The 17,386-nt window shown below is 33.8% G+C and overlaps 1 protein-coding gene across 1 annotated transcript; it reads left to right on the forward strand.

Moving 5' to 3' along the window:
- The first annotated feature begins 2,867 nt into the window (after positions 1-2,867).
- LOC134282798 (probable serine/threonine-protein kinase roco8) lies at positions 2,868-12,795 on the forward strand. Its single transcript, XM_062765192.1, has 4 exons — positions 2,868-3,044; positions 8,337-8,434; positions 8,558-9,781; positions 12,784-12,795. The coding sequence occupies exons 1-4, from the start codon at positions 2,900-2,902 to the stop codon at positions 12,793-12,795; spliced, it is 1,479 nt and encodes a 492-aa protein (XP_062621176.1). The 5' UTR covers positions 2,868-2,899.
- Positions 12,796-17,386: the final 4,591 nt, after the last annotated feature.

Genomic DNA, 17,386 nt, shown 5'->3' on the forward strand with positions numbered 1-17,386 from the left:
AATATCTTAATTATCCTGATAGATTTACACAGCACATTCACAAGTTTTTCCTGTATGTACAGTGTTTGGTTTTATATCGAATTAGATCAATACGTTCGATCTTATATCCCAATCGACAGATCAATACGCTATTTTGATTGGTTGATGCGCTGATTGGTTAATCGCTTATCCTGATTGACAGCTCTGTAAAGTAATACCGAACCCGCGTTCGCTCTCTGGAACCGCTACTGAATTTGGGGCTCGCTCCCTGGGTCCGCTTCGGGTTCGCTCGGGGTCCGATACGGGTTCGCTTTGGGTCCGCTCCGGGTTCGCTCGGGGTCAGCCCTAGCGGACCCCGAGCGAACCCGGAGCGGACCCAGAGAGCGAACCCGGGACCGCTCCGGGTTCGCTTTCTGTTAGGTTGTGTCCGGTCGGTACTGTAAGCATCACTGACTGAGACTTAATTCAAAAGTGACAGTCAACACCTACATATAAATGAAAAAAAAAACAACAAAAAGCAGTCTCCGACAAACTAAAAAAAAACATAAATATCAGCTCCGAAAGCATGAATCAAGTCCTGAGAACCACAAGAGGCATGCCATGGTGCTACGTGACATTCTGCACTGCATGTATGATGCATGGTTAGAACTCAGAATAAGTATTATCATGCAGACCTTGACAGTATTTCAGGATTTTTGGGTCATAACCTTCCTTACTGTGAAAAATTCTTCATGAATTTTACTTATGTAGCTTATGTATTAAGTTAATTAGAAAGATCTGATTCATTTCTTTAATCTCTATTCTTCCAATGCAGTAATATATGTGACACTAGAGGTGTGAATAAATTAAAATAAATCATGTGTCTGCAGAGATTATCATTCTGAGAGAACATATTTTATTTGTTTACATTTTACTTGTTTACATTTTATCGCAGTTGTCGCTTGTGCTGAAAATTCATTCACGAACCTAGAATAAGTCTATTCTTGAGAAATCAGCTTTAACACCCTTTACTGCAAAGTCTGTAGATACTATAATTGACTGCGGTCAGTTGGTGCAAATAATGTTAAGTCATATAAAATGAAAAAAAACAATATTCTCTTACTTCTTTCCACTTTTAAGATGCATAATGCTACCTTTTTAGCCATATTTTAAAGTATTGAGTGTAAAAAATAACCTATTGTTAATTTTACACAGAAATATGTGAAAAATAATGTAAATTCTAATTCTAATTTTAAAATTGTGTGTTTTCAATCCAAAAGATAATAAAATCACATATTTTGTTGAAATATGCCCTTTAAAAATGAAAAATATCTTTAATAAGGATTAAAATGATTTTACATAATCACCTCAAGGTATCACACCGGTAATTGTTTTCATATAATTCTATATAGAATAAAAAATTGTTAAAAATCAGGTACTGCGATAAAAGGTAAACAAGAAAAATATGCTGTTTTATAACTTTATCACAGTATAACACAGTATAACACACAGATATATCAATCTCTAATTTCTCCAATTTCGAACTCCCTTTCCATACATATTTGAATAGAAGTTCGAATATGCTAGGTTTTATTGGTTTTATTGCAAAAATAATGTGACCTCAATTTGTACTCAAAACCGCGTGGGTCTAAAAGGTGCGTTGAGCTGTAAATTATTTGATTTGATATTGGCTTCTACGAGTTGGATTTAGCCAATATCAAATTTTACAGCATAGATGTTCTATCTATCTCATACGGCTTTCGTTTTAACAAAACTTCGAGACTTATCCTGTGAAATTACATGAACAATTTCTAATTCAAATTGATGACGTATTACTTTGTGATGTCCCTAACAAAAATTAACTATATAGTGAAAACTTTTAAACTTTGATTGACTATGAAATTACTCTTGATCTTATTTGAAAAATTGAAGCCTTAATATATCTTAAATTACATAATAATCATGTACTTTTTTTGATAAAATATGTAAAAATACAAGGAATACTTCATTTTAATTTTAGAAAAGTATTTGTAGGAAGTTTAAAAAATACAATATATTTATCTGAAAATCATAGTTAAAATTCTTTGATTTACTAAAGTAAACTATAGTAAACTATAGTTAACTATAGGTAACCGTAGTACTTTTTTGTTAGAGGTAGCACTGTTAATGTTGACAAGCCTCGAAAGAAAGTAGATTGCTTTCAAAATTTTGATACCTGCATATTTGAATACATTATGTGACAATTGTTAGAGCTCTTCATCAAGCGAACTTCTGACTGAAAGTTGTTAGGACTAAGGGATCGCGAGAATAAACTCTTTGCACGGTGGCAGTACAAAACGTGCTAGGCAAGGCTAGGCCTACTTGAAAAATCATTGTTGATCCATGGTAAGAAACACATTGGCCTACATGACCAAATTAGCATATAAGTTGAAAATAAGAAAGCATCGCTAAGACGTAAAAGGAATCTCATAACAAAAACTTGTAACTGCTAGGCTTTACTTCCTCCGAAAACAATTTAAAGAAAAAGGAGGGGATATCATTACTCTTTACCTGGTACCTGGATAAAATAAGATACTTTTTGACAAATGACATTTAATAAAGACAAGATTTTTTTTCAAAGAAGAGTTTCAATAGAATAAAATCTTGAAGGGAGGGATTGTATCAAAACCGGAAGTGCTATTGATAAAGCATATACCTATGGATAAAGCATTGGTATGAGATAAATGAATGTCTCTGCATTTAATTTTTCTAAAGCTTCTCAACCTGAAAACACTCTATATTGCAACTGATATTAGATTAAGCTGTTTTTCATATTTCAATTTTAAGTTGCTGTACGTAAACGCGAATCTGAAATCCATATCAAAGAAAATGTTCCAATTGATGATGCAGAAAAGATAGAAGAGAAAAACTTCTAAGCATCCTTGATTTTGGAGGACAATGTATGTATTACGCCTGTCATCAAATCTACCTCAGCAAACGAGCGTTTTACATCTTGGTAATTGACATGTCTAAAAATTTGGAAGACGTCATAGATGAAGAGCTGTGCGATCAGAAGGATACAATGTTCTCAAAATGGAACCATAGTGGTAAGACGAATCTTCATTTTATAACTTCCCCTATTGGTCAACCGGTAAACCTGAAAGTGAACTTTGTGTTTCAGGAAGATTCAAAAGTAATTACCATATCTAAATTACATAAATAGACCATAGCAAATTCCTCACTCTTATCACCATACCGTAATTTCATTCAATTTAAAATTCCTGAAGTGGCAATAACATGAACAATTGCATAAAATATCAGAAATTGGTTAGAAAAGTGCCAGGTCGTCCATTATTTTTTATTATTATTTCTGTCATAGCGACTTTTCTTTCCTTTTTGTTATTTTCATCTTTTTTTATTTTTGGTTGAATACATATAATTTTTAAAAATATCATCCATTTGTATGGTCTAAAGAAATATTACAAATTTATTTTTCCCCAATACCCCTGAATTTGCCATATCGCGGTATTTATCAAAATTCATGGCCCAACGGTCAGGGGCTCTAATGTAGGGCGGGGCTATACATGCATATAGATTACATAGTGAAAATGCATAAATTCTTTAAAATCATTCTTGTCTACTTCTGGGCATTAGATAAACTAACCAAGTGTATAGTTATGTTGAATAAGGTTTTCTCTTGTAAAACTTGTTAATCTAAAGGTCCCATGATCAGGGTTTCCAGTGGAAGGTTGGAGCTATTTAGATTATCAAGGGAGAATTTATACATTCTTGGATATTTTTTCTTCTGTGTTAGTGGACATTGAAAAAAAACTGATCAACTGCATAGCTATGTAGAATGAAGCTGTCTCTTCCAAAATTGTGAATTTCATGGCCCCACGGTCAAGGGTTCCAAGATAAAGCTATAAAGATAATATAGCAAAAATGAATTAATTCTTTGAAAATATTCTGTCCCTGAGTATTAAAGAAACTAACCAATTACATTGTATGTATAAGTTTTTTGAATAAGGCTGTCTCTGCCAAAATTGTGTATTTCATGGCCCCTGGGTTTTGGATTCTGGTGTTAGAGAAGGGCTCTATTGATAATATATTGAAAATGCATGAATTCTTTGAAATTCTTCCCTTTGTTCATGAGTATGATGCAAATGGTCTTAGTATATGTTTATAACGATGAAAGCTGCTTCTTCCAAAATTTTGCATGGTCGGAAAATAAATTTATGCTTTGAAGTCTGCACTTTGATCGTAATCAACAGCATAATGAAATAAAATTTATATGTAGCCCCAGGGTCAGTGCTTCCTGTGGGGTGTAAAAAAGTGTATATGCATTTTCACTTTGTTACTCTGATTGGTCTCTTTTTAGTAAGTAACCAAAGCAAGCATGCTGAGTGTATAAATACGAAAAGCAATGGCGTTTCTTTCAAAATTGTGAATTTTATGGCCTCTGGTTTAAAACATGAATCAAATTCAATTGTTGGATAGTTGTTGTAGGATACTTAAGTGACCCATACACTAAATATACAGACTGATACTTCAAATTACGCTTGAAAAAGCAGACAGGTACGTTTTCTTTGGTTCTTTGACATTAGAAGACAGTATACTGTCATAGATGGACCTTTCAAAATGGTTTTAATTTTCATACATATTACTGTAAATGTAATACATTTGACGTCTACTATATTTGGCGGAAATTCAATTTTTAACAAGTTAGCGTAGCTTTGATTTAGCGCTGGTTGAATGCGCTAGTTATACTCGTAATTGTTAATATACAGGACATATAGCGATGTACTTGAATTAGCGGACTCTGCTTCTGCCAATATCGCTCAATGGAATTCACTGCTATAAGTAATTCGTTAACACTGTTGTAAGTTTTTACTCAAAAATAAAACGGAGTAATAGTTATCTTAGATTCATAGTTATCAAATAATGAAAATATTTCTGTTTATTAAGAAAATCCTTTAAAAGATTTACATAAAATGAAACACAAAATATTTTGAAAGAAAATATTTTGATGGACGCAGTTGTGTAATGTTAAGCAAATATTTTCAATTGCTGCATTATATTGATAAAGTTATACAGTACATGATCATCGTCATAATCTATTCCTCTGAAACTGTCATAAAAAACAAACATAACTAAAATAAAACTTTGTAATTTAATGTGATTTAACCACTCAATGATAAATCCGTTTATCAAAGTGTCATTAAGCTTTTTAGTACTTCGGCTTTTGGAGGTATCATTCCGGTCCTGTCCTTGTATCTTGTTCTCGGGGTTTTGGGGTTATTTGTCGAACTTAAGTACCAAAACCTGTGACGTCGAGTGGAAAAAAGATTCTACAAAATTTCTACGAGGTATGACGTATTTTTAGCATTAAATTCTTTTCCAACGTGCCTTAGGCGAAATTTTTTTATTGTCTTGCGAAGGATTGTAGATCAAGTTCGCTTTCTCTTAAATATTTTTTAACATGGCCATTGCATTAGTCGTATTATTATCTGATTTTAATCAGGGCCTAGGCCAACATTTATTTTTTTTTTTGCTCCCGTTCGCCTAGCCACACATTGCCTTAGATACATTGGCATAAATTCACTGACTGTTTGCATAATCCGACTGGTTTTTTTTGTCAGAGTTTAATATTTTGCTTTTTGTTGTATGTCATAACGAGTATCGTAACGTCAACGGCAATGCCAAAAAGAAAGCGTGATTCGACGCCTTTACAAAAAAGGCGCTTCAAGCGCAACGATGGCGCTCCTCCGTCTCAGGCCAGTCAAGGTCAACCTGAAACCAAGGGAAGCAGGATCCAGCCATTTTTTAGTTTTTCTAATGAGCAGCGGCAACAGGTTTGAGAAGCTGTAGCAAATAACCCAAGTAAGCAGAGTGAGACCAACCCCATAATGCCCATAGAGCCACTGGAAACCCCTGTGGCCACAAGGGAACAGAGTCAAGGTACAGAACCCGATTTTCATGAATGATACATGTATTATCCTGCATTAACACCAAGCTACAAAAATGATTTAGGCCATAGAGTGTCAAATAAATTAAAACTTAAAATTGTTAACTGGAAACCCCCATGGCCACAAGGGAACAGAGTCAAGGTACAGAACGCAATTTTTATAAATTATATTGCCCTGCATTTACACCGAGTTACAAAAATGATTTAGGACATAAAGTGTCAAATAAATTAAATCTTAAAATTGTTAATGGCGAGAACATCTTTTTGAACGTGTTAGTCGAAAATTCACATAGGGTCGATTCAAATGATGAGACCAGATATTTTACCAAATAGAGGTTAACACAAATTAAAGCAAAGATAATTAACGACATTCAAGTATAGACGGATATTTTTCTCAATATAAACGCATCCATATTTATGCCTCAGCCCATCCCGAGAGCAGAGTTCAGTTGTTCAAATATATTCATATTATTATATTAGGTACAATTAGAGTAAAAACACTCGGGTGGCGCAACTATGGTATCCAGTTCAGGCTCAAAAAGGAGACTAACCCATTTCTCTAATTTGCTGTTGTCGATAAGGAGCTATGGCACTTGTATATGTACAGTGCCATAGCACCCGGATTTCCTCACCTCAGTCCCCCCCTTTTTTAAGTGTTGTTAATTCAATGACAAGGGCATATGTAATAAACTCATATGTAAATTAAAGCATGAATATATGATCTACTCACCTAACCATCCCTACATTAGACAAAATCTTGCCTCCTACCTACATGTATCGTATAAGCAGTTCTACCGAAACATGATTAAGTAGTACATTTCTGGGATATCTTATTTTTTACTAACTTCACAACCTTCCTGATTCCACGCAATTATTCTTACCCAGAAAATCCCGGGTAGGCTTGGGCAAAAAAAAAATGTCCACATCGACGAACGTTAACCAGTCTCAATCTCAATTTTGTCCAGCATAATTTAGTTGCTGTACTCAATATGCAAATCTCTTTATGAATTTGTGCTGTTCTCAGCCATATTTACAACAGCATTTATTGGTTATTTTAGAATGGGGGAGCTTGTTCAAGATTCAGCACATGACTCTAGTCACACTTTTCAAGCCGAGGATGTAACTTATAAACAGAACAATAAAGTCCTCATTGTCCTTAAACACTCCAAAACGGATCATGAGGTGAGGGGGGAAACAATTTCACTAACGGACACCTGGCTCCCTTATTTGTTTAATGCATCCGTGGCCTATATTTGGCTGATACATATATATAAATAATCAAATAGAAGTGTTTTGTTATCTTTAGTATAAAGGCCCGAGGTGAGGACATCTTTTGATAATGTGCACGTGATTTAAGCACTCAAGGTTAAATCAGTTTATCAAAAAAGCCATTAAGCTTTTTAGTACTTCGGCTTTTGGAGATATCATTCCGGTCCTGGCCTTGTATTAGTGTCATCGGTGTCATTGGTGTTCTCGGAGTTTTGGGGTTATTTGTCGAACCTAAGCACCAACGTCTGTGACTTCGAGCGCAAAAAATCATATTTCTGCAAAATTTCAACCCCCAATTACACTTCTTAATAAAAGTAAAATGTTAACGGAAATTATCTGCTGCTTTCTAGTGTTTTGTTCTGTTCCTTTTTCAGATAATATAAAGCCTTTATCCAACAGCAAGGACTTGGCGAAATCGTCACGGCTAAAATCACATCCTACCTGGAGAAACATATTTCCCAAGCGGATGTTTGGCTCATCAGTAGTGCCTATCCTATATTCTTAATATATGACTTGGTGCACAATTGATTGGATTTTGCGATTATTGTCTAAGCAGGCGAGCATCTGTTCCCAGGGCTCACCATTCATGCTTGTTTATTTTTGGGGATGGTAAATAAAGTCAACAAGAGATGCCTGGCTCCCTTTTTCTTAAATGCAGTCCTGGCCTTTATCGCCAAATAAATATAGATAATTAAATAGAAGTATTTTGTTATCTTTAGTATAAAGGCCAAATGTTAGGTTATCTTTTCATAATAATCAAAATGATGTTTTGGTTACAAAAAAATGAATAAAAGTCTTTGTTTGATAGTATCTAATCCTTTATTTGATGGCAGAGAAATCAGAGCTTGCTTATTGGTTAATAAAATTTTAGGGAGTCAGTTTTCATAATATGATAAGGGTTTATGTTATTTAGAAGTTTTTCTCTAATTTTTTATAGCCCCAAAACTATACGTTTTTTGTTTTGGGTCGTTTACTTGAATAAATGACATTTTCGCTTTCAAAACTGCTGTTATCTTCTTTTAATTAATCAAAAACCTAGCTTAGTTGACTTGGCTTTGAACTTGAAACAATACCGAAAGAACATTAAATAATGATAATAAGAGCACACTTTTAACTACATTATATATAATACACATGTTTTTTTTTGTAAAACATTTTTTTACAGATTATCTTCTGTTTTGGTTGAAATCTGTGGACTGTTACTCTGGAAGTGAGGCCCCCGTTATTCTTGTAGCTACTCATGCAGAGGGGAAATCGGAACAGGTATGTGCATAGCCGTTTCTTAGTCACGTCTTTAAATCATTCATGACCATTTTTTGTCATGTTTAAAAGCATTTGAAGTTTACAAACAACATAATAATTCATATATAAAATAAAATTTTCAAGGAAAAAACTGAGTATTACCAAGAACTTTTCGATACGTTTCCTGGGCCTTCGCCAATTAATAGACACTTGTCCAGCGATAGATATTTTACATCAAGTCTTGAAAGGCATAATGGAGCATGTATTGAAAGTCTGGATGAATTAGAAAAAACCATTGTAGAAGTCTTAAAGTCACAAAAACATTGGGGAGAAGAAATACCCCTGGATTGGGCTATTTTTGAAAAATTCATTTCAGAAAAAAAGGAGACAAAGCTTCAGGCACTGGACAAATTGAAGAAATCATTTGATGAATTGCTTCTTTTAAGCAGACAGGAATTCAAAGACTTATTACGCTTTTATCATGATATTGGATTGATTCTGTTTTTTTCATTTAAAGATCCAAAACAAAATGTCACGCAGCTTCATTGTGTTTCTGATATTGTAATCCTCGATATTCAGTGGTTTGTTAACTCATTTAAGTATGTGATGACAGACTCAAATCAAAAAGCCAGTTTCAACAAAGTCATAGATGCAGCCCCCACCAAAGATGCGCTAAATACTTTTATAACTACAGGAGAAATTTCAGGCGAATTCTTAAAATCAATCTGGACAGTAACAAAAAATCAAGCAGCAGTTGAAAACAAGTATGCTATGATGAAATACATGGAACGATTGGGTCTGATCGCGATACAAAAAAATTCTGACATGTGTTTTATTCCAAGTATGAATAGAATGGAAGTTCCACAACGTGTTAAATCAAAGATCCATTCACATCCCAACAAGTCAACAACTCTCTACATCAGATTCCCTGTTTTACCTGTCTTTCTCTTCTACAGGCTGATTGTACTTTGTCTGATGCAAGGCTGGGAACCATTGAGCGACGGAAGAAAATGTATATATATAGACACTGCTATGTTTTATTTTCAAAACCACGTTCTAGTTTTAGGAGTAAGTAAGAGTTATTTACAGTTGTTATTGTATAATGATGATCAGACGAAAGAAGAATCAGTACAGAGGGCCTTAAGTGACGTTCAAGAAAAAGTAATGGAGATGCTGTCATTACTAACGAAAACCATTAACAGCGAACTTCATTATCAAGTTGGATATAGCTGTACACCTACAAGGTTTGGTAAAGAGCTAATCGAAACTTTTTTGACAGAAAATGATTTACTTGAGTACCGTGGTAGAAACTGCCCCTTACACGCACTTGCAGAAGACCATGATGTTGAAGCTTTGCGCAGTTTCCTGGTAAGAAATTCTTGTAGATGAAATTACGACATCTATGTATTCATAATCAACTTTGATTGTCGCCCGCGTGGCGCAGTGGTTAGAGCGTCTGCTCTAGAGTCGCAAAGGCACGAAAAAGATTGATTGATTTTATATTGTTTAACGTCCCTCTTTAGAATTTTTCACTCATATGGAGACGTCACCGATGCCGGCGAAGGCCTTCAAATTTAGACCTATGCTCGGCACTCAGGGCCATTGAGCAGTGATGGTTCTTTATCGTGCCAACGCCTACCGTAAAACAAGAACTACGTTTTTAAGGTCATATCCGAAAGACCCGTGACTTTCACTTCTAGTGCCGAGCGCTTGGCGAAGGAACACTCACTACCTATGTTTACGTCTTAGGTATGACACGGCGCCGCGATCGAGAATCGAACATTGCCTTCCGATCACGAAGCGAACGCTCTACCACTAGGCTACCGTGACCGGTAGCACGAAAAAGATCCATAAATGCTCAAAGGCTCTAAGTGCCGAGCATAGGACAAAATTTGTAGCCCTCCACGGCAAGTGGTGGCGTCTCCATATGAGTGAAAAATTCTCGAGAGGGACTTTTAACAACATACAATCAATCAATCAATCAATTTTAATTTGTATTTTGCTTTCCTTTCTTTAAGGACAGATAATACAAACAATTTTGATTCTTTGAAAAAGATTTAATATCATGTCACAAGTTTAGAAAAGTGGATGGTTCTTTAAATTTTTACTCCAAAGAACTGAAAACTGAAATAAAGAGTTGGAAAATATTAGTTATATTTCAATGAAAAAACAAATATAGACGAATTACATTAAGTTAAGGTTTACAGGTGAAAACGTTAATGAATGTCGTTGGGCACCGACCTATGAAAATGACTTGCTGGTAGGAAAATGTCTAAAAGAAACGTTTTTTTTTTTCAAAAATTCTGTTGTGTAATACATATACATGAAGGTATCTAATATCAAAGTGTTAAAATGGAGGTAGCTCTGTAAGAAGTGAATTAGACTTTCAAGACATGAAATTATTTTTATTATGCGCCCAAATGTATTCGGGGCGCATATTGTTTTTGTCCTGTCTGTGCATGTGTGTTTGTCTGTTTGTCTCTGTGTCTGTTTGTCCGTTTGTCTGTCTGTTGTCAACTTTAACCTTCGCAATAACTTTTGAACCGTGAGAGATAAAGACTTCATATTTGGAATGAATATTCCATTAATTGAGCACTTTCAACCAACATCAAATTCAATGATATGTGACCTTTATACTAAAAATAGCTTTTTTCTATATCCATAGCTCTCTAATTGTGAGAGATATAGATTTCATTTTTAATACGCATATTCCATTAATTTAGCACTTTCAACCAACACCAAGGTCATTGACCTTGTGACCCTGATTGTGACCTTTATACTAAAAATACATGTAGCCTTTTCAAACTTTCGCCATAACTTTCTAACCATGAGAGATAGAGACATCATATTTAGTATGAATATTCCATTAATCAAGCACTTTCAACTAACAACAAGACAATGATTATGTGACCTTGATTAAGACTCATTTGCTTAAAATTGCTTTTTAGAACTTTGTTGCCACCAGGCACATAGTGTTTCACACATCTTTAAATTCTCTTTTTGCAGTATTTTAAATATAAACACATTTCTAAATTGAGCGATCTTGTATTGAAATAATGCGCTGTTTTATTTAATGGAAGAAAAATGGTACGTTTTGCAGGATATGATAAGTAAAAATATTGATATGTTCCATAATGTTACTCATAAGAGAAGGAAATAAAGATATGATAAAAACAATTGTACTGAATTATCAATCTTACCTTTCTTGGCTCTCTGAATCATTCATTCTTTTTAAACACTGATTTATATATTAAAATTCAGCTAAAATTAATAATACAATAATTGAGCTCAATTAAGATCAGATTAAATAAGGACAACTAAAACAGCAGAGATGAGATCTGGTTCAATGAAGGAGTCAGCATCCCTGACTAAATGCATTTAAAAACACACACACAAACATTGTTTCATTTACATTTTATATATTTGAAAAAAAGTATTAAGGGAAAAATTGGTTCTTTGTATCTTTTCAGATGAAACAGACTGTAAATATCCATTGCATATTTTCATCAAAACAATAGTTAACAGATCTTTATTTTGGAGATTTCAAAATAATGAAATATTAAATAAGAAATGGGATGAAAATAATATCCAAAAACTTACAATGTTTTTGCAAAGAAACGAAATTTGAAGACATAATCGGGCAAAATGTCGCACATAATATACAGGATGAGGTATATGGTCTTCTAAATGCCATAGCAAAATATTGTAAATTGGTATCAATTTTGGGTGATTTATATGCACATATCATGAAGTCATAGAGCAGCATTTTTCAACATTTTCCAAGATTTCCTGTACATTACTGTTACCTTATATACTAAACATCCATACACCATTTGTCGTCAAGCTATAAAATAAGCGATAAATAAGATAGAGTACACAATAGTTTATTGTTCAATAACGTTATCGATATTTTATACAATGGTACATTTTTTTTACCATAATAAAGTTACCATAAAACTTAACAAAGGGATAATAGGTTGTGGAAGACATTCACTGGGTGGTTTGTGTGTGAGCTGGGATAAATTGTCTTCCAAAAAGTCTTCCAATTTGGCAGTCACTTAGATTATTTTTTCTCTATATTTCTTTAAGCTATTTTGAAAAAAAAAGCAACGGGAACGTGTATTTTATTAATGATAATTACAGAATCTTATTTTCTTTCAAACGGAACTTTATACAATTTAGTTCATATATGTATAAAAAATTCGCCTTACAGAAACTCTATTTTTTTATTTTTTGTATTGGTTAATATTTTTATTTCTTATATAGAAAAAAATGTATCTTTAATAATATAAATAGCCTTTGGTTGTTTTTAATTTTTGTGCATTTAATTCTGCATTTTTTTTCTTGTTTTTATTTTTGTCTTATTACAGACAATAGCCTGAACTAGTTGCTCTGAACCAATTAAACAAGACCTTTCTTTGAGTACCACTAAATTTGACCTTTTGACCTTGATATTGGAGTTTTTCCCACTTTAACATGAAAATTTAAACTTTTATCTTGGCAATATCTTTTGAACAGTAGATACTAGGGCATTTATATTTCACATATGTATTCTTTGATGAAAGACCTTTCATTGGATACCTTGACCTTTTGACCTTGACCTTGTAGATTTCCGTACGTTCCAAAAAAATTAACCATGGCCATAACTTTTGAACGGTAAGGAATAGGGCATCATACTTCAAATATGTAATCCTTGTGAGAAGACTCTTTAATGAAAACCAAGAACTTTGACATTCTAATCTTGTGAGTATGACCTACTTTAAAGCAGCAAAAAATTGACAACATTTTTTTAAGGATTAGGACTAGTGCTTTCATACTTTACATATTTGTTTCTTGTGACAAGACCTTTCATTTGATAACAAGAACTTTGACCCTTTGACCTTGGATTAGGGCTTCCATAATCTAAATAAGTTTTCTATTTGGCAATGACTTTTCATTGATTAACAATTAAATTGACCTTTTGACCTTGACCTTGGCGATTTTTGTACTTATTGAAAAAATCATTTGCATTTGCCTACTTTCAAATTTCACAATTGTTTTCCAGTGAGAACACCCTATTATTGGTACTAATTAATTAAATTTGCATTTCAGAAAAGTTTAATCTTTGCTATGTTGCCTTACGGGAGCATCAGTGTTTCACAAATATGTCTTCTTCTAAGTTAAAAAAAAATACATAAAGTACAGAAATGTTGTCTTACCTTCACTTTTTTAGCAAAGTTTCTTGCATGATTTGATATTTTCTGAATCATACGAACTGTAATTTAATGCAGTCCAAATTTGCATGACACATAAATAAAAGAACGATTTACTTGTTTCATCTGAGGGACTTTTTATTCATTTAATAAACTCTATAACAGAAACTAATTTCTTCTTTTTGTTAATATTACAAAACATATATAGTTTTTTCCATTGCAATAGCCTGGACTGTCTTTATTCCATCTCAGTTGTAAAAGATACATATTTTGTTTACGAAATTTATACTTATCACATGATTGAATTCTATGTACATTGTAATTCTCACAAATCTCATTTACAAAATGCTAAAAAAATGAATTTTGCCATTGTACTTGTTGTGGATCTAGGGTATTATTGTTTGAGGTTAGTAATTTTAGTATTTTGTTTTATAGTTTCTTGTGAATATATGAACCGAAGAAAAAACACACAAAGAGAAGATACGAATCAATGATTGATTGTATTTTGTTTAACCTGTTTTTTCACTCACATGGAGACGTAACTGAATGGCTTCAAATATGGACCTATACACAGAATTCAGGGCCATTGAACAGCTAGGGCTCTTTTCATGCCAACGCGTCTGTGACACGGGGCCTACATTTTTAAGGTCATTATCGGACAGACCCGTGACTTTCTCTTTTAGTGCCGATCCCTTGGCGAAGAAACAGTCACTACATTTGTTTACGTCTTAGGTTTGACGCGGCGCGACGCGGAGAATCGAACCTGGGCCTCCCATTCACGAAGCGAACGCTATACCACTAGACTACTGTGATCGAAAGATACGAATCGAACGAAACCATATAATCAATTCAACATACTGTAGAATCATAAATTTTTGTAGGGTTTAATTTTTCAGTCGATTTTCAGTGACCTTTGCGTCGTCTTTCAGTTACCTTTCCGTTATCTTAAAGTACACACTTTAGTAACAATTAGTATCAATTTTTATTTCCGACTCTGAATTTAATATCACACACCGTTTAAAGTCAATATGAACATAGAAAGGAGGGGATATTTATGTATAAGATCAAATTCGGCGAAAAAATTTATTTGAACGTATAAATATAGCAAATATCCTGTAAACCTACACTTGATCTTGTATATTTGTATTTTTTATCAGATATGACGTACAGTGTATACTCATTAGTATCACTTTAAATTGCGATTACATACTTTAAAAATACATATGTATGTCTTAACAATTACTTATTTATATGTTACAAAAAATGATAACAATTCAACTGAACTCGTTGACTCATAGAATTCAAAATGATATTTAATTTTCCAATTAGATTTAAAAAACAAAAAAAAAAAACAGAACCTATCATCAATATCCTAGGACTACTTGCCACTGATGCTCCTGTTCCTTATTCTACAATTCTCTTCTCTTCGCTTCTGATTCAGTTATCGGCTTCCTCAGCTAACTTCTGAATACCTGACTTCCCTTAAGCATCACTTTATATACCCTTGGACTGTTCTATACGAAGGGTAGTCAGGTCATTCCATTATTCATTATTTAGGATCTGCTGTGCGTTTATTTAAACGCTTCTTAACCATTACATTACCCACGCCTCTGATATCATGCGTCCCCCATGTACTTTGATTAAAATAAGATTTTTTTTTATTTCTATTATTATTATTTTATATTTAATATTTCTATTATTATTATTTTCTTTTTATATCCTGAAACACAAGAAACATTGTTTTATAAAGAACCTATCAGTCTTTTTTTAAATACATACAACAAGTAAAATCAGTAATTACATACAATCTTTTATCATTAAGATTGTTCATTCAAACTGAATGTCTTCTAGTCTCAATACTGTTTAACCATTCTTTTGATACTTGTTTCCATAGGTCACCTTTTCAATCCTGGTAGACAGGGAGCCATCTTCTTTCTACGTGTCCTTCTAACCTCTAAATCTGTTTCCTCGAAAATAAGCTCCCCTGGATCCACCACCTTAACCTGACCTGTACTCCTAGGGGACCTATTTGGAGACTTCCCCACTAGTCCCGACCCTACAGTTTCTTTTGGCTCTTTCCAATTATGTGTTCTGTTCAAGTGTCTTCTAAGCACTGTCTTCCTGGCAAAGGTATGAGCACACCGCTCACATTTAAACTTTCCTTTGTATCAATTAGACAAACCACGAGCAAAACTGTCATATCTGTTTCTCTCAATTTTTCTCTCTTGGCATCAATTGCACTCAGATCAGCGTAAAGCTCTGCTTCTAAATTATCCATGCTCATTCAATTTTCACGAGACCTAAGGCTGTAACACTTGACATACAGTGCTCAGTTTCAATAAATCTTACTACTCTACACTCAAAAATAATATACCTGGTAAAGAGAAAACCCGGTGATACTGCACCTGGTACCATTGCACTTGGTACCAAACTCCTGGTATCACTTCTCTGGATTACATTACTTGGAAACACTGAACAGAGTTTCTTGCACCCGGTGTCAACAGCACCCGGTATCAGTACTCTGTTCACAACACTGCTTAACACTGTACCCAGTTAAGCAACAAAAAATCAGTATACTTATACTAAAGCACCCGGTATCAATTCTTCAGTGTACCTGGTGTCAATATTATCACAAATGGTAACAAAGTAAATTAGACAACAATCAAAAATTCATTGACCGGCTGCCACCAAAATGTAACGTGTATGATTGGGTTCTTCAAGGGATATATGTACAGTATCAAGCTTTTTCTCTTACTCTATCTGAGTTAATGATTAGACTAATAATTGTAAGGCCGCTTTATTTTAGGGAAAATCACAATTTATTTAAAATGTTGTTATCAAGAGACGTGGACTGGGTATGGCTTTTGTACCGTGTTTCTCTTCCTATTGATAGATAAGAACTGAGTGTCTCAATCTTCAGATTTACTACACCCAGAACTTACCATCAATTTCCTAGGACTACTTGCCACTGATGCTCCTGTTCCTTATTCTACAATTCTCTTCTCTTCGCTTCTGATTCAGTTATCGGCCTCCTCAGCTAACTTCTGAATACCTGACTTCCCCAAAGCATCGCTTTATATACCCTTGGACTGTACTTTTCCAAGGGTAGTCAGGTCATTCCATTATTCATTATTTAGGATCTTCTGTGCGTTTATTTAAACGCTTCTTAACCATTACAGTAATTAATTAGTCTGTCCCAAAAGCCGTGCAATTAACATAGAATATACAAAATATATACAAGATATATACACATCGCAAATCCTCGATACAACAAGTGAACCGTCTTCCATTTTGATTTCTATAAATTGATTGATTTTAATTCCGTACTGTTCGACAAGAACTCGTAGCTTAGTTGATAAGGTCACGGACTGTCACGCTGGGGACCAGGGTTCGATTCTTGCATAGAAAATGATTTATTTTTTTTGGCATAAATCTTTTTCTTCATTTTCTATTCTTAAATATATAAACTAAATGTTATTTAATAAGGAAAAAAGTGAAATATAATTTTTAAGTTAAAAAATAAGCCGATTATCTAATAAAAAGATGCAACTGAATGATAACTGAAAGGTCACTGAAAAAAAAAACTGCCATTCAGTCGACTAAATGGTAACGGAATGATCACGGAAAAGTCATGGGAAAGGATCTTTTCAGTGACCTTCCAGTGACCATTCAGTGGGCATTCAATTACCATTCCGTCGACTGAATCGTGTAATTTCATCTTGTGCACGAATTCATTTTCATCACGAAATGTAAAATGTTACAAACATACACATGTATCTAC

The sequence above is a fragment of the Saccostrea cucullata genome, unplaced genomic scaffold (assembly GCF_032062105.1).
Source record: "Saccostrea cucullata isolate Sc308-1 unplaced genomic scaffold, CSIRO_AGI_Scuc_v1 ctg1133, whole genome shotgun sequence".
NCBI lineage: Eukaryota > Metazoa > Mollusca > Bivalvia > Ostreida > Ostreidae > Saccostrea > Saccostrea cuccullata.

What these genes read in the sequence shown, in the direction of transcription:
- LOC134282798 (XM_062765192.1), top strand. Translation starts at nt 2,900, where the DNA reads ATGTATTACGCCTGTCATCAAATCTACCTCAGCAAACGAGCGTTTTAC. An exon ending in CTCAAAATGGAACCATAGTG is followed by an intron (nt 3,045 to 8,336) that starts GTAAGACGAATC and finishes ATTTTTTTACAG; the next exon opens with ATTATCTTCTGTTTTGGTTG. An exon ending in CAGAGGGGAAATCGGAACAG is followed by an intron (nt 8,435 to 8,557) that starts GTATGTGCATAG and finishes AAAATTTTCAAG; the next exon opens with GAAAAAACTGAGTATTACCA.